Source organism: Myotis lucifugus, unplaced genomic scaffold (genome assembly GCF_000147115.1).
Source record: "Myotis lucifugus unplaced genomic scaffold, Myoluc2.0 scaffold_166, whole genome shotgun sequence".
NCBI classification, from domain to species: Eukaryota; Metazoa; Chordata; class Mammalia; order Chiroptera; family Vespertilionidae; genus Myotis; species Myotis lucifugus.
The window spans coordinates 143,832-168,757 of record NW_005871214.1 but is presented as its reverse complement, the minus strand read 5'-3'; the positions used below and the strand labels follow the sequence as shown (position 1 = coordinate 168,757).

The 24,926-nt window shown below is 41.0% G+C and overlaps 1 protein-coding gene across 5 annotated transcripts in view; it reads right to left on the bottom strand.

The window, feature by feature from the left end:
• Positions 1 to 24,926, bottom strand: part of PPP2R5E (protein phosphatase 2 regulatory subunit B'epsilon) — a 157,928-nt gene that overhangs the window by 34,559 nt on the left and 98,443 nt on the right. For 4 of the 5 annotated variants that reach the window (XM_006096019.3, XM_023759920.1, XM_006096020.3 and 1 more), the window contains exons 4-5: positions 19,070 to 19,171; positions 10,807 to 10,899 (exon numbers count right to left, since the gene is read on the bottom strand). In XM_006096019.3, coding sequence (XP_006096081.1) covers positions 10,807 to 10,899; positions 19,070 to 19,171 — 195 coding nt within the window. The remainder of the gene's footprint in view (positions 1 to 10,806; positions 10,900 to 19,069; positions 19,172 to 24,926) is intronic. The other variant, XM_023759921.1, reaches the window with a different exon arrangement.

Below are 24,926 nucleotides of genomic sequence, written 5' to 3'. Positions count from 1 at the left end.
ATATATATATATAAGAAAAATTGAGGAGCAATTCAAAAGTCCAACACATGACCAATAGGAATGCCAAAAAGGCACAGGGACAGAAAAAGAGAAAATGAAGATAAGGAAATTATCCGAGAAAGAATTCAATCCAAATTTTCAGAAAAAAAGGATATGAGCTTCAATATATAGAGTCATTATGTCCTCTGCACAATAAATAAAGGCCCACATCAAAGCACAACACTCAAATTTCCGGACACTGAGGACAAAGAGTAGATCTCAAAAGCTTACAGAGAAAATAAGAACAATAAAGGATGAGGAGTTCGGCTGACATAGGCCTTCTCAATACCAACATTGGAAAATAGAAGGAAATGAACCAATTCCTTAAAACTTCTGAGGGAGGCTGGATTCCAACCTATAAATCTATACATAGACAAAATGTCAATCAAGTATGTGGGTAGAATAAAGACATTCTCAGAAAAACAGTTCTCAAAAATTGTTGTAATATTGTAATTTATAACAAGGAATATATATTTGGTCTTCTTCCACTATTCCTGACACATAGCTCCTAAAACCCTTGGAATTTCCTAAATGAAGGATTACAGGTTCAATTCCTGAGCATGTACCTTGGTTGCTGGTTCAATCACTGCCCCAGCCTGGGAGTGTGTGCGGGAGACAACCAATCAATGTGTGTGTCTCTCTCACATCAATGTGTGGTTTTTTGTTTTTTCTCTCTCTCTCTCTCTCTCTCTCTCTCTCTCTCTCTCTCTCTCTCTCTCTCTCCCCCCCCCTTCCCCCTCCCTTCCACGCTCTCTAAAAAACAGTGAAAATCATATCCTCGGGTGAGGATTAACAATAATAAAAATTATAATAATAAAATTAGTATTCTAAATGTTTTCACCCAAACTAAAATCAGACCTCCACATTTCTGGCTGTTTTTTAACCTTAGCTGTTCTACTACTTAAAAAATTATATCTTCCTAATACCTTCACCTTGAACAAGTAATGCACATGAAGAAAACAGCCCAGAACCAAGAAACAAGAGCCAGTGGCAACTTGACTCCAGTGAATCAGAACAATTCAATACAAAGTAAGCCAACCAATGAGAAAACACAGTGTTGACAAGGGATCAAAATGTTGCACATGCCCTTGCTGGTTTGGCTCGGTGGATAGAGCATTGGCCTGTGGACTAAAGGGTCCCAGGTTCAATTCCACCAAGAGCACATGTACGGCTTGCAAGCTCAATCCCCAGTAGAGGGTATACAGCAGGCAGCCAAGCAATGATTCTCTCTCCTCATTGATGTTTCTCTCTCTCTCTCCCCCTTCTTTTCTGAAATAAAGATTTTTTTTTTAATGTTGCATGTTATGTCCTAGCCGGTTTGGCTCAGTGGATAGAGCGTTCTATTCCAGTCAAGGGCACATGACCAGGTTGCAGGCTCGATGCCCAGTAGGAGGCATGCAGGAGGCAACCAATCAATGATTCTCTCTCATCATTGATGTTTCTTTCTCTCTCTCCCTCTCCCTTCCTCTCTGAAATCAATAAAAATATGTATTTTTAATGTTGCACATTATAAGCTTCTAGGAATCTGACTTCAAGACCCCTAAGGAACTTCAGTATAGAAATTTCAAAGGTGTAAATCATACAAATATGAACTCAACCAAGTCATAAGCTTTTATCTTCCCCTTTCCCTTCCCCTTCCCCTTCTTATTTTTATTTTTATTTTTTATTAATCCTTACCCAGGGATATTTTTCCATTGATTTTTAGGGAGAGTGGAAGAGAGAAGGAAAGACAGGGAGGGAGAAACATTGATGTGATTGGTTGCCTCCGAGCTATGTGCCCTTGACTGGAATCAAACCAGGGACCCTTTGGTCCGTAGGTCGATGTTCTATCCACTGACCCAAACAGTCTAGGGCTATTTTCTTCTTAATTTCAGGCATTCTTCTCACAAACTGGAAGTCCGTTTTTTTCCTCTCTCAAGCACTCATTTTATCTGATTCAAGAAAACCTGTGACTTAAATCTTTAAGACAACCAATCTGGTCAGCTTTCCAAGACACAGCTGTTATGCTACAGACCGATGCACTTCATGGATGCAGGACACATAACTAGCTATAGAATCTGCAGGTCCTAATGCAAAATGAAAATGCAGTGCTTCTTGTTCAAAAATTATTAGAAATTTCGAGCCAGCAACAGCAAAGTATTAAACCAAGCGCAAGGCCCTTCCAAGCCCGGGCCCTGTGCCACTGCACAGTTGCACACCCATGAAGCTGGCTCTGGATGCAGGACTCGGAGCAGTGATGCCCTTTTTTAAAGTATTTGAGTTACAGGTGGACAGGATGGGGAGAGGTGATTTATTGTTAACTGGTAATGGCTATTTGATAAAATTCCTAGTAGAAATAAATTCTCCAACATTTTATAGTTTTTGCTAAAGACTCTGAAGAGAGAAATGTAAACATTTTAACATATTCAAGAACTTGTTCAGGAAATAGTTCTTTGTATTGGAATTAAGATTCAAAGCCTCGTGGAATTTATTTCAGTTTAGAACTTAAATTTTTTAATGAGCTGTCATGTCCAGTTTGTCTTGAGATTTTAAAAACACAACTAAAGGTCACTTTTAAGGACAGACTGAATGATTTGCATAATCTGCATAATAAATGAGGCACCTTTCTGCTAAGATAACTGCAAATGTGAGACACAAATTACTAAATAGCATTCTACAGCAGTACATATGTTTATGGGGATACTTGAATAGTATGTCTCTTAGCAACCACCAACTGCTTTCCAGACTTGCAAAGTGGTTGAAAGCAGTCTTTAGAAATATGCTGCTAAACTCTTGCCACAATGATCCATCCAATGAAATAATTCAAGGTTTTGTCAATTCATTTTGATCTAATGGGGAGATAATAAAGAAACCATTTTCCAAACCATCCTAACACAGATGAAAATTACCTTTATTGGGAAGAGAGAAAGTTGTTCCATAAGCCCAGGCAAGCCTACACACTACAGTGATAGAAGGCAGTTACCAAGTTAGCTAAGTCTAAAATCAACATTACCATATACAATGCACTGTGTAATCAATTGACTATCTCTGATAAATCTGACAGCTTTCTTGTGTAAAGACTTAAGATTAAGTACATAAAAAATGGTAAAGGTTGTGTAAATCTAGATTTAATAAAAATTGCAATGAAATTTAAGCAAGCCAGTCATTCTTAAATTTTTAAAAAAACAGCAAACTGTTCAAAGGTACAGGTCACAGACCATTTTGTCAGACTCATACAAAAATCTGGATTTTCAGCTTATCTTGAAAAATTAGAAGATGTAGCAACACTTGGCCCACTTACCTACCTACTGGCCAACAGTTAACAGGAGCAGACTGGCAGCAGGGTCGAAGCTCCCTAAGTCACCACTGTGTCCATCACTCCTTTCGTCACATTCGAACTACTTCATTTTGTACCACTTGTCTGGCCTCTGTAAAGATTTGAATGTGCCATCCTGGTTCTCACATATTAACAAGTGCATGCTCCTGGCACTAAAAAACATTCACTTTCAACACTGATTGGAAGAAACCAGTTGGCCAATTGGAACTGATGAGAATCCAAGGACAGGAGAGACTACGTGTAACATCTTTTAAAAATTCCAACAGCCAGGGAAGAACCATAAAAATAGAGTCCAAAGGGTTTTTGTTGTTGTTGTTGTTTTAGAATGTTGAAAGTCAGATTTCAAAAACTCTATATAAAACACCAGGTAAGACATAAGACACCAACGCCATATGACTTCATGGAGTAAGGCTATTCAAGAAAATATTTGAAAGAAGGTTCTCAAAACAAGAACTGATCCCAATAAAAACAGTGGTGACAGCAGCAGTGTGACATTTACTGACTACTTATTATGTGTCAGGAATTGTTCTATGGGCTTATTTATGTATTCAATTATTAAATCTCCACAACATCCTTTCAACATAATTACTATTACATTGTGGATATTTTCCACCTACTTTCCAGAATAGATGAGGCATAGAGTAGTTATATAATTTGCCCAAGGTCACGCACTAAAAAATGGTAGAGGCTGAATGCAAACCCGTTTCTACACTCAACCAGTAATCTATACTGCTTCCTGATGAGTAAGAAACATGGGAAATATTGAAAAGGGCTCCTGAGGCAACACAGGAAGCTTTCCATCAAGCTTCAGATTTTAAAAGGACACATACAAATGATGAAAGGAAGGAAACATAATGAATGTTAAATATAAATGAATGGCACAGTCTTACAAAAATAATCTTAGGAAGGCTAATGCACAAAATCAGCTGAGGTTTATGCAGGACAACCAAATGAGAATGTACTTATAACTGAAATATTTTGACTATTCTTACCTATTATAACATATATGTTCATTATTTTTAATGCAAAAAGTAGAGAAATACAAAAATTAGAAAGTGAAGATCATCACATATAATCACATCGTATCTGGCAATTAACAACAATTTCTATACCTCCTTTCAAAATTTTCAGTGCAAATAATCCTTTTCCCTAAAATATCAGGCTGAGGCTCAAAAAAAAAAAAAAATCACACTGCTTAAAACAGTACATGTTGCATTTAAAAACAGATCAAGTATAGCTCTATCACATTATTTTCACAAATTTAGGATTATTTCACTACATAAATGTTCAGTTTATTCAACCAACCCCCTACTGAGGAACTTTTAAATTGTTTCCATCTTTCTAAGAATTATTAAAAATGATGCATTCAATATCCTTGTACATGTATCTTTGTATACATACCTATTTCTCAGGGACTTGCTCAGTCAAAATTTAAGTTGATATAATACTAACAGATTTCCTCTTCAGAGAATTATGCCAATTTAATGTACGTATCTATTTACACATTTTCTTACGGGTTTTACGGTGTACCAAGAAGGGGCTTTTCTACCCAAGCCTCTATTGTATTTCATTCTCCTCTACCCATACCACAATTCAAAATGAATGTTTACCTTTACAGTATATTTTAATAGCAAATATCATTCATTTTCTTTTTCAAAAACTGTTATTTCATAAAAATTTCATTTAAATTTTTCAAATAAAGAAACTAGTGAAAATTTAATTAGAATTGCACTAATGTATAAATTATTTGGAGATTCTAAAAATATCTTTATGATAGCAAGTTTTCCTTCTGGAATATGTTACATTTCTGCGTTTATTTAACCCTTCTTTGCAAAATTTTATTGTTTCATATAAATCTTTAAATTTTGTTTCAAAAGCTGGAGATTTTTTTAAAAATATCAGAATTTTTAAAAAAGATATCCTACTATTATGGGCAGATAATATGAGGATAGTGTGAAAAGAGAAATTAATAGTTAATGGGAAACTACTATGCACCATGCATGATATCAGCAGACATTTTTACACATCCTATCATTTTATCATCATAACAAGCCTACTTGTTGTAGCTTATAAGAGGCGGCTGTTTTGCCATTTTACAGAAGAAAACGCTGAAGCTCAGAATAGTCAATAATCTGCCTAAGTTTTCAGTTCCTGTTTAAGATTGAAGGTAGGGATCCGATCTTTGTATCATGCCAACTGAATTAAACATTAACAGCTGCCAGTTTGGGGGTGTTTCCCTATTTTACTTAACAATGACTCATGTATCCTGTTATCCCCATGCCACAAATGAGGAAACTCAACCTTGGACATTAAGTAAATAAACTTGTTTAAAGTCACATTGCAAATAGGCAGAAAAGCCAGGGTTTGAAAGGAGTTTCTTCTTATCCCTCAGCTCATATTCTCATCTCCTAAAATATACTTAAGAGTTCACAGGGAAGTCAGGATTCAAATCCAGAGCTTCCAAACTTTTTTCCCACTACATTGTATTAAAATAGCTCAATTCTTACTTTGCTTTTGTCTTTACTGACAGGGGAATGAGAGTCAGAATAGGTTGTAAAGAAAAAGTTAGCTGCTATGGAAAATAAGTTTAAATCTCATGGCTAGAATAAATTAAGTCTAACACTTAAAAAGTGATATGTTGAGCCCAACTAGTGTGACTCAGTGGACTGAGCATCAACCCATGTACCAAGAGGTCACTGGTTCGATTTCAGGGCACATGCCTGGGTTTTGGGCTCGATCCCCAGTAGGGAGTGTGCAGGAGGCAGCTAATCGATGTTCCTCTCAAATAGATGTTTCTGTCTCTGTCTTCCTCTCCCTTTCTCTCTCTCTAAAATCAATAAAAACGTTTTTTAAAAGTGATATATTGAGACCACCAAATTCTTTTTGAGGTCTTTGAGAATAAGAAATCTGATCAAAGAAAAGAAACAAGGTAAATGTTACCACAGGGTGGAATCTCACTAATAATAATGCTTCAAGCTCCTAAAGACCCATCCATTTCCAGCAGGTCCCAAGTCAGGACCAAACTTCCCAGCTCAGAAGCAGCAGGCAGGGAATTGAGGCCCTACTCCTTGAAGGTGCTGAGATCCAACGTAAGTCATCAGCAGTAGGAAAAGGAACAGGAGACCAGCTTTATAGGTTACCAACATGAATGAATAGGGTATTCTGGGAAAAAAAATGGCAGCTAACTGGCATCCAGGGCTTATGCCCAACATGACAGTTAACACACTGGCTAGTCATGTGATTATATTCAAGTACTACTCAATGGTGCCACTGAACCTGCCAAAACTCCAACCAGCCCTTTTATGACTGATTTAGGAACTGGGGTGAGACCTGGTCTAAAGGTGAGTTTATCAAAAGATCCAGAAGAAGAAATGTAAAGAAAGCAAAAGTTGTAAAAAATGAGGCAGGGCCTGAAAAAGTAAAGTATAAATGGATGGACTTCATTATTTATAATTTATTTCTTGTCTTTGGCAAGACTTGAGGACAGACGATCAATCCCATTGTTTGTAAGTATTTAAAGCAACTTTACCAGTACACAGCAATAAGCCCAGAAGTTCACTAGTGTCTCGAGGCAGATGAATGGCATTCCTTTTTATGATCAAGTTCCAAGGCCTACAGATGAGGGGAAGGCTGTAACCACAACATTCTGGCCTTTACTATAGCATCTGACAAAGTTTCTATACTTTGAACAGAATATTTTTTGATTAGTCCTCACCTGAGGACATTTTTTTCCATTGCTTTTCAAAGAGATTGGGAGGGAGGGAAGGAGGGAGGGAGGGAGGGAGGGAGGGAAGGAGGGAAGGAGGGAGGGAGGGAAGGAGGGAGAGAGGGAGGGAGAGAAACAGACATTGACTGGTTGCCTCCCACACACGCCCCAACCAGGGAAGGGGAGCAAACCCACAACTGCTGTAAGTGGCTTTGACTGGGAATCGAACTCACAACCTCACCAGTTTGGACTGGCACTCTAACCACTGAGCACACATCGCCCAGGGCATGAACAGAATTTTAAAACACAGGAAGGATGTGACATTAGAGTAAATTCTTGACTGGTTCAAGGATGTAATTTAAAGATTGCTGATGAATGAATCTGCGCTATAGTAAAGGGAAGTTGCTAAAGGCATGCCACAGGCCCCTGTCCTCAGTCTGAGCTAGTTTAGCAATTTTAATCAATGACTTCGGTAAGGCCAATAGCCAGCATACTTAAGAAGGCCACAGATGAGATTAAGATCGAAGACTAATGAATAAGGTGGATGACAGATTCAAGATCCAGAAAGACTTTAAAAGGCTGATGAAAAATGATATTCTATAGGAATATATGTCAGATCCTACACCTAGATTAAAACACACACACACACACAATGAGAAAACAAGGGAAACCATCACTTTACAACATCATGCATAGAGCTAAATTAGACTTTACAACATCATGCATAGAGCTAAATTAGAAGTCAGTTAAAACCACAAGCCTAATGTAAATAAGGCTGAAATCTAGCCTCCAAAGGAATGGAGAGCCTAACTCTATGCTGGGCTGGACTGACCAGGCTCAGGGCACAGATGTCACTCTTGAAGACAAACAGACACATGTTGAAGACTTCAAAAACTGACAAGTGAGACATGGTTGATGAAGTAAGGACTCGGGCTAGAGCAGAGAGCACACACCGAAAGCTACTAGGCGAGATACAGAAATCAGATAGGCTGAGTTCATCCTGATCAGGATATCAGAACTAACTGAAAATTCCCCATGAAAACTGGGACTTATGTTTTCTTGGAGGGAAGAAGTCTGGCTACAACTGAATGAAGTGGGTAGCCAAAGCTTCCTTCAGGCGAGCTGGTCTGCCTCCCACTGTTTGACATCTGGGTACCAGGTTACCATAAATGAGCCTGCAAGTATCTAAGCTCCAACTGCATTTAGAGAAAAAGAGCCACGGGTAAACACAAAAACTGTGCCTCACACCTATGGCTGGGCCAGTGATATACTGAGAGACTATTCTGGGAAATAAGGCCAAAGGGTACCAGGTATAGGGAGGTTCAACATAAAACAATTTCTCCATCAAAAAAATGGGACAGGCTGCCTGTGTATGTGGCCTCTCCTAACTGAAACGGGGTAAGCTGAGGTCTACCCCTGATCAGAATTTCCAAGAAGATTGGTACAAGAACTAGAATAGACAACCCAAAACATCCTTTCCCAGTCTGGGTTTCTCTGCTGGTCTCATCTCACTGAGCTTCATTACTGTCAGTAACCATAGACCATGGAGAGCACACTGAGCTGGGCCAGCATGGTTCTCATGTAAAGAAAGCACTGGCGCTCAGCCTGTGTGGCTCAGTGGTTGAGCGTTGACCCATGAACCAGGAGGTCATGGTTTGATTCCCTGTCAGGCCACATGCCTGAGTTTCGGGCTTGATCCCCAGCAGGGGGCATGCAGGAGGCAGCCGATAGATGGTTCTCTCTCATCATTGATATTTCTCTCTTTTTCTCTCCCTTCTATTCTGAAATCAATAAAAACATACTTAAAAAAAAAAAAAAGAAAGAAAGCACTGGCTTCATAGGACGATTGTAGAATTTACTGTTTCCATGTCAACTAAACAGAGGCTTTACTGTGGAAGCATTATCTGATCCTCTCAGGCAGTTTAATTTACCAAATGTATAAGAGTACCTAGTTATTTCATTAGTGTCGAGAAGCGAGGGATACTCCTGCCTTGAAGTCATTCCAAGTTACTGTGAGGTTTGGAATCACAAGGAGGCATCATGGCACAATAGGCAGAAAAACAGAACAGAAGATATGCTTGGGAAAACTTGATCTTTCTAGACCTCAGTTCACTCGTCTATAAAATGGGCATAAAACTTAACCACATCTGTTCTAGATTGTTGTGCAAATCAAATTAGTCAAAGCAAGTAAAGGTGCTCTGAGACTATACAGTGTGATATAAATGCAAGGGCTTTCCAATACAAACACAGACTTGTTATGTCTTGTGTTCATTTTATCTGATATGCATTTTGCCTTCTTGGTATAAGAATTTGGGTCAGTCTACCCATTTACCCAGTGATCCATTTATACACCTACTTACCTGCCTCTAAGTACATCTCAAACCTCAATTTTCCAAAGCCTCCATGTTAAGGTGTGAGACATGATTCCCCAGTGTGGTATCAATACATGCTAAATGTGCAGTATAGTTCAATGATTTGCCCACGTAACCAGAGGGAAAGGGGGGTACAGGTGCTAATGAACCAGGGAAGGCACAGGCATTCCTGTCCATCTCTTAGCTGACAGTTGAATTCGGGTTTAATTCCACTCAGCCACATTACTGAGGATGTACAGGAAGTTCCATGACCCTCGGCTCCTTGGAACTAGCCTGCTTCTGGCATTCTACTAGACTGAACCACAAGAAACTGCTGTGTTTTGAATGTCAAAAACAGTCAAAATATCAGCTATGACTCAACCTAATAAATCCAGAATTCTAAATGTATTCATTTAATTAGGGGGAGAGAATGAGGTTATCATGAAGATTACCAAACTTTTTCCAGGTAAGACATAGAGAAGGTCAATTTCCTGCCAAATTAGTGGTTTAAACTTGAAGTTCTCACTGAGACACTTGGCTCCCTTGGAAATAGATATTTGTTCTTTTCTACATGAGGTGTCCATGTATCACTTGGAAAGGAACCATACACCAGCTGGCTAAATTACCCACTTTTATAGATGAATGTCAACAAGAAAAAGGAGATGTTTACTAAACACTCAGTGCCACAAAAGTACCCAAGTCCCAGGTAAAAAGGAAGATGTTACCTATGATATAAAATGTAAAATGACAAATCAGGAAAAATACATACTCTGATAAGTTCCAAACAGATAGATGGAAGTTAATGCCTTCAAGGAAATTTTAAAGTGTTGAGCTGTGCCATTTCCTAGCTGTGAAAATTCACCAATACTCTGACTTTGATTGTTTATTAAAGGTTACGAACCATGCCTACTCAGTTTTATCAGATCTGTGCAGTAGTTCCTTAAGACTCCTTATAGTTTTCAAGCAAACTAGGGCTACAAAAATAAAATTCCTTTATAACTAAATTTTAGGAAAGAAAACTGAAAGGATTTAGGAATTAGCATTCCTTTCTATTAAAATGTAATTAATTTCCAGCACAATAAATTGAAGAGATAGTTATTATCTATCTTTCAATGGGTATTAATGGAAACTAACTTATGTAGACAGGGTAGGGCAAAAGTAGGTTTACAGTCGAGTATGCAAAAGTTTATTCTTGTATTATTATGTATTCTTGTATTATTATTTATTAATTATTTTCCACATAAACAACTGATCTACTTTTGCCCCACCCTGTATATACATTTGTTTACAAGGTGATATAACTGCCATTGCTAGATGTTGAAAACATTAAGAGAAATGAGGTAAAATATTATCAAATGAATAACAAATATATACAACCACAAGAATTTGCTTACCTGTAATACAAATTTCTGATCTATATATTTTTTGGCAATGCTGGGTTGGAATTCTTGGCTTTCCAAAAATCGTATGAAAAATTCATATACAAGCTGCAACAACATAATTAAATTCAAATTATAATACACTGAGAATAGTATCAAAAACTATGTAAAGCCTGCAACACTAAAACTGACAGGTCTTAAACGTTGATTCGCTATGATATACATCTGAAACTAATATAACATTATACATCAGCTATACTTTAACTTTTTTAAAAATCTGTAAAAGAAAACACGACTGGGCTTAGAAAATTGGGTTTTAATATAAATGGACTGGTTATGCTAGCTAACCTTTCATTGTGGCTCACAGTTGCTGTTATGTTTTTTAACTTTTTAAGTTAAAAATTAGGAAATATAAAACATTCCAGAATTTTCAATAGTCACTGAAATATTTCCTTTCAGAAAATTTGTGGCAATTTACACTCCTCTAAGCAACATAGAATGGCAGAATATTCTCATCTGCAAAGAGTAAGAACATTCTCATCTGAATAGTCAACCTTAATAACTGTTCTGATAAACAATAGGAGATCATTGTTTATGCTGAAGTATACACAAGATCCTAGCATAGTACACAGCAGTATATTAACACAAAAACTTTTAAGAGACAGACAGACATTGGGTTGTAAGCCCAGCTCTGTTCCTTACTAACTGTGTAGCCCTAGGCAAGTTCATTTCTCTACACAGGAACTAACTTATATCACCACTGTCACCGTTGCCTAAAACAACACTTTCAAACTTTTTAGTCTCACTTTACAGTTAAAAATGATGAAAGACCCCAAAAAGCTTTTGTTTATATGTAATATAGAATATTTAGATTATAGTATAATTAGAAATAAAAACAAAAACATTTTAAATATGTATTTATTTCACTTTAAAACAAATAAAATATATTATGTGTTAACATAAATCATATATTTTGTAAAAAAATAACTTTATTTTCCAAAATATCATTGAGAAGAGAGGCACTGCTTTTTACTTTTGCAAATCTCTTTAGAGGCATGTCAGAAGACAACTATAGTTGTCTTATCTGCTTCAGTATTCAATCTGTTTGGATTTAAGTAGATAAAGAAAATCAAGCTTCACACAGATCTAGCCCATATCATATTTTCAGTCTTTTCATATAATTGGGATATTTTTCTTTGAAACCACACTACAACTCGACAAACAGTTGTCTCTTAAAGATGATTTGCAATGCAGAATGTGAAACCTTACCAGTGAATGCTTCATACTCTGTTACACTAAATTCCAATAGTCTGTCTTACACTTTGAATGGATCTTTATCCATGTGTGGTTTCCTAATATCATTTACTGGCCAACTGGAAAACACTGGTTCACTGTGTTATGTGAATCTTCAAATGTTGACACATTTCACTAGTCACATTCCTTAATATCTCCAATTTTATCAAAAAAGTCTAAGCTTTTGGAACCTGTAAAGTTCAAGGTGACACATACAAGACAGATACAAGTCTCTCAAATTTTAATTCTAAATTTTGTTTGAATGCTCTGTATTAGTGGCAAAAATTGTTTTCTTTGTCCATTTTAGAAAAAATATCTACCAAATACTCAAGCAGGAATAACCCTAGACTGTCAGGTATTCCTTCAGGTAAAAACGACATTTCATGAAAAAACAGCTTGGCTCGCAGCTCAAAGCAATCACATAAGTGCTTCCGCAAAAGACCCCTTCGCACTTCGGTAAGCAGCAGATGTGCTTTGTGCGTGCTTTCCATTTCTTCATGAAGAATATTTTTTTACATGTGTATTCAAAGGTCAAGATTTAATAAAATTAATAATTTTGTTGCTTCTTCAAGGACATTCTTTTTTGGGGGAGGGGGATGAATATTTCACATTTTCTAAATAAGATAGATAATTTATTTACATTTTATTAGTATATTTTTATTGATTTCAGAGAGGAAGGGAGAGAGAGAGGGAGCTAGAATCATTAATGATGAGAATCATCTACTGGCTGCCTCCTGCACGCCCTATACTGGGGATTGAACCCACAACCCGGGCATGAGCCTGACCGGAAATCAAACTGTGACCTCCTAGTTCATGGGTCAATCCACACCTGCCACGTTCCACTGGATCTTTTTTTTTAAATCCTCACCCGAGGATATTTTTCCATTGATCTTTAGAAAGAGTGGAAAAGAGAGGGAAAGACAGAGAAAAATATCGATGTGAGAGAAACACATTGACTGACTGCCTCCTGAATGCACCCTGAGGGCCCGGGCCTGGGAGGAGCCTGCAACCAAGGTACTTGCCCTTGACTGGAATCAGACACGGGACCCTTTGATCAGCAGGCCGATGCTCTATCTACTGAGCCAAACCGGCTAGGGCTACACTTGATTTTTTTAAAATCCCTTATTAAGCAGAAGAGACTTCACATAATCAGTTTCTTATTGAACAAAGGTCATCATTATAATATTCATCTCAAGGATATTCTTAGTTGAAATTGCCGTTGTTTTTTTTATTGCAAGTACGTGGCAGTGAAGAATAAGACTTCTAGGCCAGTTTGACACAACTGCCTTGATTTGTGCTGAGGCAACAAACAATTTCAACCACCATCACTTTACAGCTATTAGTAGAAATAGCAACACAGTGAAAAGAGCAAGTAATGGAGTATTATTATAAAACTAGTTTTGATGGCCACTAGTTTAGGCCACTGAAAATCAGGTTTGAGGTCCCCTCCTAAGGGCCTGCAGATACCACTAACCCAAACGTATCATATAGTAACCTTCTAACTTCAGACACTAATTTAACACTAGATTCACATTAAAATTTTACTTCTTTATAAAACTACTAGAGGCCAAAATCTACTAGAGGCCAAATTTCAATGCACGAAATTAGTGCAAGAGTAGGCCTTCCTTTTCCCTGGCTGCCAGCACCAGCTTCCCTCTGGCACCCAGGACCCAGGCTTCCCTCGCAGCCCCAGCTTCATCTGGAAGAACATCTGGTCTAATTAGCATATTACACTTTTATTATTATAGACTAGAGCCCCGTGCATGAAAACTCATGCACTGGAGGGGGGGGGGGGGGGGGGTCCCTCAGCCCGACCTACCCCCTCTCACAGTCCAGGAGCCTCAAGGGCGGAGGCAACCCAGCGATCAGGTGAAGGCAATGCCCCCATCACACCTCTGCTGCTGCCAATGCTGGCAGCGCAAGCCTTGGCCGGCCCTGGTTACCTGAGCTTTGGGCATCCCTGGGTGGCTGGGCAGCCAACATCCAAGGCTTGCCTGCGCCTTGGGCCAGCCCTGGGAGTCTGGGCAGCCACCATCCGAGGCTTGCCTGTGCCTCAGGCTGGCCCTGGGTGGCTGGGCAGCCTTGCCACACGTCTGCCGCCCAGGTGGGGCTGAGGGGACTGGGCCCCACCATCTTGTGGCTGTGGGCACCGCCATCTTTGAGAGCGGGGCAGTCAACTAGCATATTTCCTCCTTATTGGTTGTGGGCGCCGCCATCTTTGCAATAGCATGAGGGTCAATTAGCATATTCCCTCTTTATTAGATAGGATGTTTTTGTCTTTGAAACTCTCTGATTTCAGAAAATCTCCTTTCCCAATGATGTGAAGAAGACTGTCCAGTTGTACATGTTGTCCTCCTAGTTGTAGTAACTAACACCTGAGTCCCAACACCTCCTAGAACCATTCTTTTCTCAATATACTAATCTTTGAAATCGTAGTTTTACAAATAGAATGGAAGGCTTTTTCAAGTAACCCATTCAAGGGGTTTCATCTCTCTCTTGACTCCCACAGAGTGGAGAGATTCTTGTCTTCCAGACTGGACTGCCTGGCTTTCCACCAGAATTGGCAAAGTGCTCTATCCCCTCCAGTCCCTTGAAAGCAGGTATGGTTTCAGTTTGGTGAAAACACCTGAAACACATTTATTAATAAGCATAAGTGTTCTATGGACTTAAGAGACAGGTTTTACTTCAATCAAAAATCTCTCTTGCCTTTCTAAAGGAAAATACTGGGGACTTGGGAAGGATCAATTGGTTTTCAAGGTCACATAAAAGAATTCACTAAGGAACATAAATAAAAAGACTTCAGTATTCCTGTTTTTCAGTCTCAGGTGAAAAGCATTAAAAACAATCCCTTACTTGTAAATGGAAGTCCTGTAAAATCATAGTCTTTTTGTTTGTTGGTGGGTTGATTGGTTTTGTTAATCCTCACCCAAGGATATTTTTCCACTAATTTTTTTAGAGAGAGTGCAAGGGAGAGAGACAGAGAGAGAGAAACATCTATTTGAGAGAAACAAGTTGAATCTTTAAAGACAGCTCTTTTCCTGTCTCTTATACCATAAGATGTGGAACTTTCCGGAGATTATGTTTTTTTGTTTTCTTTTTAAATTTTTTCCAGACTACAATGCAATTCTATAAACTGCTGCCACGCATCTATACTAATAAAAGGGTAATATGCTAATTAGACCAGACATCTTCCGGACATCTTCTGGACAAAGCCACGGTGACAGGGGCCGAGGCAGAGGCAGTTAGGGGCGATCAGGCCGGCAGGGGGAGCAAGTAGGGGGCAATCAGGCCGGCAGCGGGGTGCAGTTAGGGGAGATCAGGCCAGCAAGGGAGCAGCTAGGGGCTGATCAGGCCGGTAGCGGAGCAGTTAGGGGGCGATCAGGCAGCAGGGAAGCAGTTAAGGGGGCGATCAGGCCAGCAGGCAGAGGCGGTTAGGGGTGATCAGATAGGCAGGCAGAGGCGGTTAGGGGCGATTAGGCAGGTAGGCAGGCAAGTGGTTAGGAGTCAGCAGTCCCGGTTTGCGAGGGGGATTCCTGGATTGGAGAGGGTGCAGGCCGGGCTGAAGGACCCTCCCCGAAATTTGTGCACTGGGCCTCTAGTTAAGAATAAGACATGACAAGGAGTCCACCCATTCAAAAGAGTAATTCTTTTTTGGATTTTTGTCACGTGAAAAGCACTAATAGTTTTTGCAAATTTCTTAGAATGTATATAGCATGTCTGGCACTTAAAAAAAAAAAAAAACACCAGGCATCTAAGATAGTAAATCAATGACAGCATTTTAATTTACTCAATCTTGGCACTAGTAGGATAAATATATATGTATAATATGCCTAGATAAGAGTTGAGAGCAGAGCCCCTGAAAACGCTCTACAACTAGGAAATAGCATACATGTATATCTGTAGCAACTTTGGGTTGTCAAAGCAAGACAGGGAATGCTGCAAATTTATGTCAAAACTAGTGGCCTGGTGCACGGACTCGTGCACATTGAAAGGAAATTAATTAAAAGAAACATTTTATATCGCTATTCGTCCTTTCTCTATAATAGAAGTGTCAACCAAATTCACGATCAACAATGACAGATCAAAACACGTGCGTGCTATTGGCACCAGTGAGAGCTTTATATGTATCACGCATGCGCGAGTCAACTTAGCCTTTTATATATATACTAGAGACCCAGTGCACGAAATTTGTGCATGGGGAGGGGGTACCCTCAGCCCAGCCTGCACCCTCTCCAATCCGGGACATCCCTCTCACAATCCTGGACCACTGGCTCCTAATCGCTCACCTGCCTGCCTGCCTGGTTGCCCCTAACTGCCACCCCCTGCCCCCGCCGGCCTGATCACCCCTCACTGCCTCTGTGTGCCGGCCTGATCACCCCTCACTGCCTCTGTGTGCCGGCCTGATCACCTTTAACTGTTTGCCCTGCCATCCTGGTCACCCCTAACTACCTCCTGCTGCCGGCCAGGTTGCCCCCAACTGCCTCCTCCCCGCTGGCCTGGTCACCACCAACTACCGCCCCCGCCAGCCTACTCACCCCTCACTGCACCCCCGCCAGCCTACTAGCCCCCAACTGCCCCTCCCACCAGCCTGGTCGCCTCTTACTGCCCACCCCCCACTGGCCTGGTCACCCCCAACTGTCCCCCTCTGCCAGCCTGGTCGCCCCTAACTGTCCCCCTCCCCCCCCCCCGCACCGGCCTGGTCACCCCCAACTACCCTCCCTGCTGGCCTGGTCACTGCCAACTGCCCCCCCTGCCGGCCTGGTAGCCCCTCACGGCCCCACCCGCTGGCCTGGTCACCCCATGCAGCCTGCTGTTCAGTCATTTGTTCGTCCCTCACTAACCCCCCTGCCAGCCTGGTCGCCCCACGCAGCCTGCTATTCAGACATTTGTTCGTCCCTCACTAACCACCCTGCCGGCCTGGTCATAGGCAGCCATCTTGTGAGGATGTGAGGGTTAATTTACATATTACCTCTTTATTATATAGGATAGAATAAACTTGCTTAATTAGATCTGCTCTCTGATGTAGCTAAACTTTTTCCAGCCCAGTGAAGCACCCCAACTTCTCTTTCAGGTACTTGTCAGCAATACAGCAGTAAATATCTACACTAAGCACATTATTATTGTAGATCACACAGGGAGAACAAAGGGTAAAATATTTAACTGCAGCAGTGTTTGACTATATTCTGCACAGTGAGAAAACCTGAAGTCATTTTCAAAGTCCATCATTTCTTACTTCTTTTCAGTTGGGTCAAGTATCTAAACTTTCTAAATCTCCATTTTCCGGCTAATGAAAAGAAAACAAGATTCCACTGAGTCTCCTATCTACCTACTCCAGGACTTCTGTGAGGATCAAATGAGATGAAGTATGGGAAAACACTTCACAGACATTTGGTTAAAGTGTGAAATGTTTGCTCCTGGCTATAAAGCAAGTTGTGTTCCTGGGCTGAAGAAACTGCAAGGAGGCTAGTTGTTGCTAGGGAGAGAGGAAGCCAGGCGTTGCTACGTGACTTCATTACCCGGGCAGCCACAGCAACTGTTTCCGGGCTGGGCTGGGCTGTGGGCCGCATTTTGCACCAAGGCAGCGTCAGCTGTGATTTGGTGGGCTGTCACTCTGGTGTAGTGGCGGGGCCTGTGTCCCGCTTAGGGGAAGCCAAGTGTTGCTTTGTCAGCGCAAGGTCCGTACTGTCATTTCTCTGTAAATGCCTAATGTGCATCATAGCAGCTCCTGCGTTGAGCATCTTCCCCCTGGTGGTCAGTGTGTGTCACAGCAACCAGTCAGATGGGCAGAGGGACACTTAGCATATTAGCCTTTTATATATACTAGAGGCCTGGTGCATGAATTCGTGCACAGGTGGGTTCCCTCGGCCTGGCCAGCAATCAGGGCCATGGAGGCCATCTCACCTAGTCCCCATTGGGGATGATCAGGGCCAGCCAGTCAAGAGGAGGGACCACGGGAGGTTGGACGGCCAGGGGAGGTTGGCTGTGGGAGAGCACTGACCACCAGAGGGCAGCTTCTGAGTTAAGCATCTTCCCCCTGGTAGTCAGTGCGCATCATAGCAACCAGTCGTAAAGGTCACTTAGGCTTTTATATATAGATAGATAAATAGATTCTGCATTTCAGAAAGTCAACCAGTTACCATGAGCACAGCCACAAAGATGCAGTGAGGTAAAGATGTACAAGATAATATCCTTCCTCTTCCATCCTTTCCCTCCTTGCTAGTTCTCTGAGGACAAGCCTGAGGACCCAACCTCTGAGGACAGTCTGACTCAGTGAAGATGACTTTGGGGTTCCTTACATTAAATTTCCTTGTTCTATTCTTTTGAGAAATGTTGTTCTACAGAAGGCAGCCAGGAAAGGAGGATGGGAAATGACCAGTATGAATAAGTAAATACAACACAGATAGGCCTAGTACTTGGAAAGGAGATGCAGGGATGGCCCTGATCTGTCCTGATATATGAGTGTGATTGGAAAACTGGCCATCACACAAGCGTTACCTCAGCTATTGCTCCTCCTTCCAACACTCTGAAATAGCTACTGCAATTTGCTTTTGCCCTTGCAGGCTAAAGAAACACATTTGTGGTTATCATGAAGACAGGCATACAAGTCCCCAGGCTACCCACTGCTGAAAATGAGATGTGTACTCTGTGACCTAATCACATCTAACTAATATTAATGTGAAAACAGTTCTGTTCTTGCTTGAGCTTCCAGCAGGCAGTTCACACAGAAACTTTAATAAAAGAGCAAGAACTGCCTGTTGGACTTGCAACGTGGGAGGGCCCACACTAAAGCATTGTACTGAAACTTATTATTTTATTCTTTTGCATCCTAATTATCAAAAATAAGAAAGATAAAAGACATTCTCTGGCTTCCCAATTATGTTCCCTAATTTGATTTAAGTGACTAACGACCCTCAAGAAATGCCCATGCTAATCAGCCAATAAGTTAATGAATCTTTCTTTTATAACAAATGGTAGTTCAAAGTACCTGTAAGTGTGGCCACGATGCCTCAAGCGTGGGTTCGTCTTCTTCTGGATCAAATTCATTGCTGTCACTAGGAGGGAGAGTTCTGAATATATTGCAAGATACCTAAAAATAAACAGGCAGCAGAGTTAGCTGGGAAGCACCTCCCAGGCAGCCCTACACAGATCTTGCAGCCAGCCAAAAGGAACACAGATGACAGATGACAGGAGTATCACCAAACTGGAACGAGGGCCTCTTTCTATAGGCTTCGAGGTCAGGACCACCTCTAGGCAAAGCCTGGAGGCTGCAAAGCAGCACCTTCTACCCCCTTGAACAGTACTCCCTGTCCTTATGTCTTTCCCACCGCAGGTCCCTATGACAGTATACCTTCCATCAAAGCCTGCTTTTGGTTACTTACCAGTCAACAGGCTTCTAATTAACCAATTTACACTAAGATATAAATAACTGTTAATGGGCTTCATGCATTTCCCTTCTCAGGCTTATTCACAATTTTCAAATTGACAGTTGAATTAATGGAGAAATTTCAGGCATTCACAAAAATTACATCAGAGAAGATAGGTCAGAACTCTTCTAATAGGCTTAAAATCAGACCTAATCTGTTCTGTTGGTTTACAAAATAATAACAAGCCCGGGATAAGATACAAACCTCTATAAACCAGGCACAGGCAATTTCCAAATTAAATGCTAGTTGCTCAAAGAATGGCCATGAGTTTGTAACTGTTTTTACTGGGTGATGACAAGATGAAGATTCATTATACTATTCTATTATTTTTGTATATATTCCAAGATTTCTACAGTAAAATGCTTATTTTTAAATGCTATTGCTACTATTCTCAGAGTTCCTTTTCAATTTCTATTCTTTTTCTTGACGTACTTACCTATCATCTCCTAAGTATCCTAAGTATCTCTAAACATATCCTCAGATCTGAAGAATAAAACAGGGAAGAAAATGGGGGAGAGGGCGAGTTATATGATTAGAAAGCAATGAAGGAACAGCAAGGAGATACTGCACCAGAAGCCTCTGTTGGACTTTTCTATACATGCAGAAAATACTAAGCTTTAATATGCTGATCTGAAATAGGGAAGAAGAAAGGCTTTGGGGGGCCCATATCACTTAAATGTGTTTATTCATTCAACAAGTATTTATTAAGTGTTCATTGTGTATGTGCACACTGTTCTAGGCACTAGGAAAATAACAGTGAGCAACGCAGATAAAAATCTGTGCCTCCTTGGAGCTTACATTCTAGTGCAAGTCAGATTCCCAATTTCCTAGCTATGGAAACTAAGCCCAGGTGTATAAGCCATGCAAAGGAGATTCGATTTTATTTTAAGTGCCATAGGAAGCCACCAGAGGATCTTAATCATAGACATGACATGAGTTGATTTTTGCTTTATAGAAAAATGACTCTGGTAGCTATGTATAGAATAGACAGGAAGAAAACAAGTCAGAAGCCCTGTGAACATAGTAAGAGATGATGATGGTTTGGACTAGGATGGTGACAGAGAAGACAGACAGAAATAAATTGATTCAATATACATACTGCTGACTTGGATATATGGGGTGGAGGAGAAGAAAGAATCAAGTATGAGTCATAGATTTAAGGCCATTTACCCAAGATAGAGAGAGGTTGGAAAGAGAAAGGGTTTCTTTGTTTGCTTGTTTTGGTGGGAAGACCCAGAAATCCAGTTAGGAATGTGTTGCAGGAACAAGCAATATCTAGGAACAAGCAATATGTGAATATCTGGATTTAATCACATAAATTCAGAGCTGAACAGGTCAGGACTGGAGACAAAAGAACACATCAGCATATACATGATATTTACAACCATGGGACTAATGGGAGACCTTGGAATGGAGTAGAGAAGTAAAAGGTCCTCAGGCACCCAACATTTAGAAATCAGATAGAAAAAGAACAGCCAAGAAAGACAAATGAAAGGAGTAGAAGGTTGAAGAAAAGAAATAAAGTTTGGGGGTCTCGGGAGCTAAGAAAGAATGTCCTAAGAAATAAATCAACAGCAGCAAATGCTGTTCTGAGAATAAGATGAACATAAAGCAGCTGCTATTGGGTGTAGCAACGCTAAAAATTGCATATTATTATTATTATCCCCAATTTACCATGGATAAAGCAAGTGTTGTTAAGATCTCAGGTTGCAGTTAGTAACCAGAAGTTACAACCGAACCCAAATTGTTAAGCTCCACCACTGCATTCTAGAAGAGTAGGTAGACCACATCTTTTGCTGGAATTTAGTTTAGATTACTGAAAAAGACTATATTAGGATGTTTTTGCTATGGCTAATGACAGCATGCACAATGCTACTGTTTCACTTTTGTCCCTTCCAATGATTATTAGAAATTAAATATACAAAGAAACTAATGAGTTTTCATGACCATCAACCTTTGACTTCTCTTCAATCAGTCATACTGCAATCACAAGGACAAAGTCTTTTAATAATTTGCTTTCAAGTATTCATTAAACTATATACATATTTCAAAAACTGCATTGAGTTTTCATTCTAATTAAATCATTTATATTTACTATATTTGTAACAAGTTTTCTTCCTCTCCTGAGATATGAAAGTAAACCATAAAAGTAAAAAAAAAAAAAATTTAAAACAGGCTTTTGTGTAGTCAAAATCTGGATAAAGAGATAGAAACTTGCCCTAACCGGTTTGGCTCAGTGGATAGAGCATCAGCCTGCGGACTGAAGGGTCCCAGGTTCGATTCAGGTCAAGGGCATATAACTTGGTTGTGAGCACATACCCAGTAGGAAGTGTGCAGGAGGCAGTTGATCGATGTTTCTCTCATCGAGTTTCTAACTCTCTATCCCTCTCCCTTCCTCTCTGTAAAAAAAAAAATCAGTAAAATATATATTTTTTTAAAAAGGGGATAGAAACTTCTGTTCCTCTGTATTCCTGGACACATAAACTCTCTGACAGTGCCCACCATGTGCTATACTAATTAGTTGTTTACATATTTGTTTTACTCTCCCCACTAATCAGAAATATTCAATGTCATATTCACATTTGTTTTCCTAGCACATACCAAGCATCCAATAAATATTCACAAAATAAAAGTGTGGCCCAGCCAGTGTGGCTCAGTGGTTAAGTGTTGACCCATAAACCAGAAGATCATGGCTTGATTCCAAGTCAGGCCACATGCCCAGGTTGTGGGCTCCATCCCCAACAGGGGGTATGGAGGAGACAACCGATCCATGATTCTCTCTCATCCTTGATGTTTCTATCCCTCTCTCCCTCTCCCTTCTTCTGAAATCAATCAAAAAATAAATTAAGCCCTGACCAGTTTGGCTCAGTGGATAGAGCGTCAGCCTGTGGACTGAGGGGTCACGGGTTCAGTTCCGGTCAAGGGCATGTACCTTGGTTGCAGGTACATCCCCAGTGGGGAGTGTGTGGGGGGCAGCTGATCGATGTTTCTCTCTCATTAATGTTTCTGACTCTCTGTCCCTCTCCCTTCCTCTCTGTGGAAAAATCAATAAAATATATATATATTTTAAAAATAAATAAATAAAATAAATTAAAAAATATAAATACAAATAAATAAAATACAAATAAATAACTTGGTTCAGTGATCTGTGCAACTTGTGCAAGGTATCAAATTTTAGAGAAGAGAAGAAAGAAAAGGCTGACGGGGAGTTCAACCTACTGGCAGTTCGACCGTTCCATATGATGTGTGCTGACCACCAGTTGGCAGCATGGAACGAAGGAAGGCCCCGGCCAGCAGCCGGAAGGCCCCAATTGGCCCTGATTGCCGGCCAGGCCTAGGGACTCTACCCATGCACAAATTTCGTGTACCGGGCCTATCCTATCTAATAAAGCAGGAATATGCTAATTGACCCTCACACCGTCACAAAGATGGCAGTGCCCACATCCATAAGGAGGGAATATGCTAACTGACTGTCCCACCCTCAAAGAGTGCAGCGCCCACAGCCAATAAGGAGGGAATATGCTAAATGACTGCTACGCTCTCAAAGATGGTGGCACCCACAGCCACAAGATGGCGGCGCCCAGTCCCCTCAGCCCCGCCGGGGCAGCCCGAGGCACAGGCAAGCCTCTGATGGCGGCTGCCCAGCCACCCAGGGCCTCCCAAGGCTCGGGTAACCAGGGCCAGCCGAGGCTTGTGCTGCCAGCAGTGGCAGCAGCAGAGGTGTGATGGGGCGTCGCCTTCCCCTGATCGTCAGGTCGCCTCCTGCCCCTGAGGGCTCCCAGACTGTGAGAGGGGGCAGGCCGGGCTGAGGGACCCCACTCCAGTGCATGAATTTTCATTCACCAGGCCTCTAGTAGTATTATAATAAACACTGAATGCTGGAATCAAACTAAAAGCTTGAAGGCCCTGGCCTGACCTCCAATAAGTGACTATAAGGACCGAAAGCAAGGCTGGGGAATGGGAGGAGCAGATATTAAAACAAATAGAAAACCTAGGATTAGAGGATGCACAAAATGGCTTTCAGAATCAGATATTAGAAACTTCTTCATCCAGCACCTTCATCTTACAAATAAGGAGTGAGGCTCAAAGAGCTTATGGGTTTTTCAAGGCAACACAGTGCCCCAACAGGCAAAGAGGATTGGTTTTCAGGGTCTTTCTCTGGCATACCGCCTCTATCCCCACCCATGAAGACCATGTATGAACCTTACTTCTTTATATATCTCTTTTTCCTCAGGTAGAGCCTTCTGCCTCCCCATTTCTTTTTATTATTTTTATTATTCTTTCATTTTCTCACCTCTCATAATCTTCTTCCTAGGTTCTTGGCCTGCCAGTGGCCCTCAACGGCACCCATAAAAACTATTTACCTACCTGAGGACATCTATAATCTGTAATAATAAAAGCGTAATATGCTAATTAGACCAGATGTCCTTCCGGACGACCTTCAGGATAAAGCCACAGTGGCGGGGGCCGAGGCAGAGGTGGCCGCCACAGCAGCAGTGGCCAAACCCCTTGCACGAATTTCGTGTATCGGGCCTCTAGTTCAGGTATAAGCTGATGACCTTGCTCAGCATTAACAGGGAAATATAACAACCTCTTCATTCCCACTGTCTGGGTCAGACCCCCAAAACCAAATATCTAGATTACTAGTATTATAATAGTTTCCTCTCTGGTGTTCCTATTCCTCCCATCCTTTCTCTTATCTCCTCCAATTAGATTTTGAGCCCCCTAAGAACTTCCTTACTAATTTCTGAATGCCTAGCATGACCGGTCAACTAGTCGCTATGACATGCATTGACCACCAGAGGGCAGACACTCAACGCAGGAGCTGCCCCTTGGTGGTCAGTGTGCTTCCACAGCCAATCTCCCACGGCCAACCAACCTCCCCCAGTCCCTCCCCCAGCAGGTAAACCTCCCGTGGTCCCAACCCCCATCCTTCCCCCCGCACCCCCTGTCCAGCAGGCCCTGTCAGGCAGGCCCCAGTCAGCAATCGTCAGGCCCCGGCCAGCCCGGCCACAATGGGGACTGGGTGAGATGGCCCCAATAGACCCTGATCGCCAGCCAGGACTAGGGACCCCACCCATGCACCAATTTTGTGCACCAGGCCTCTAGTATGCAATAAGTGGAAATAACTAAGATTACCAAATAAATCTGAATTTTATATAAATATTTTTTAGTTCAAGTATGTCCACATATTATTAATGGACACACTCAGACTAAAAAAAAAAATGTTGTTTTGTTGTTTATCTGAAATTCAAATGTAACTAGATAGCCTGTGTTTTTATTTGCTAAATCTGACAACTCTAAAATAACACTAATATTGATTAAGAACATCCATTGGGTACAAGTCAGTTGTGCGCAGAACTGGCACTGCAGCCTGCTGAGGAAGAGGAAGAAAGAGGGTTGTGCTGCAAGGAAGGC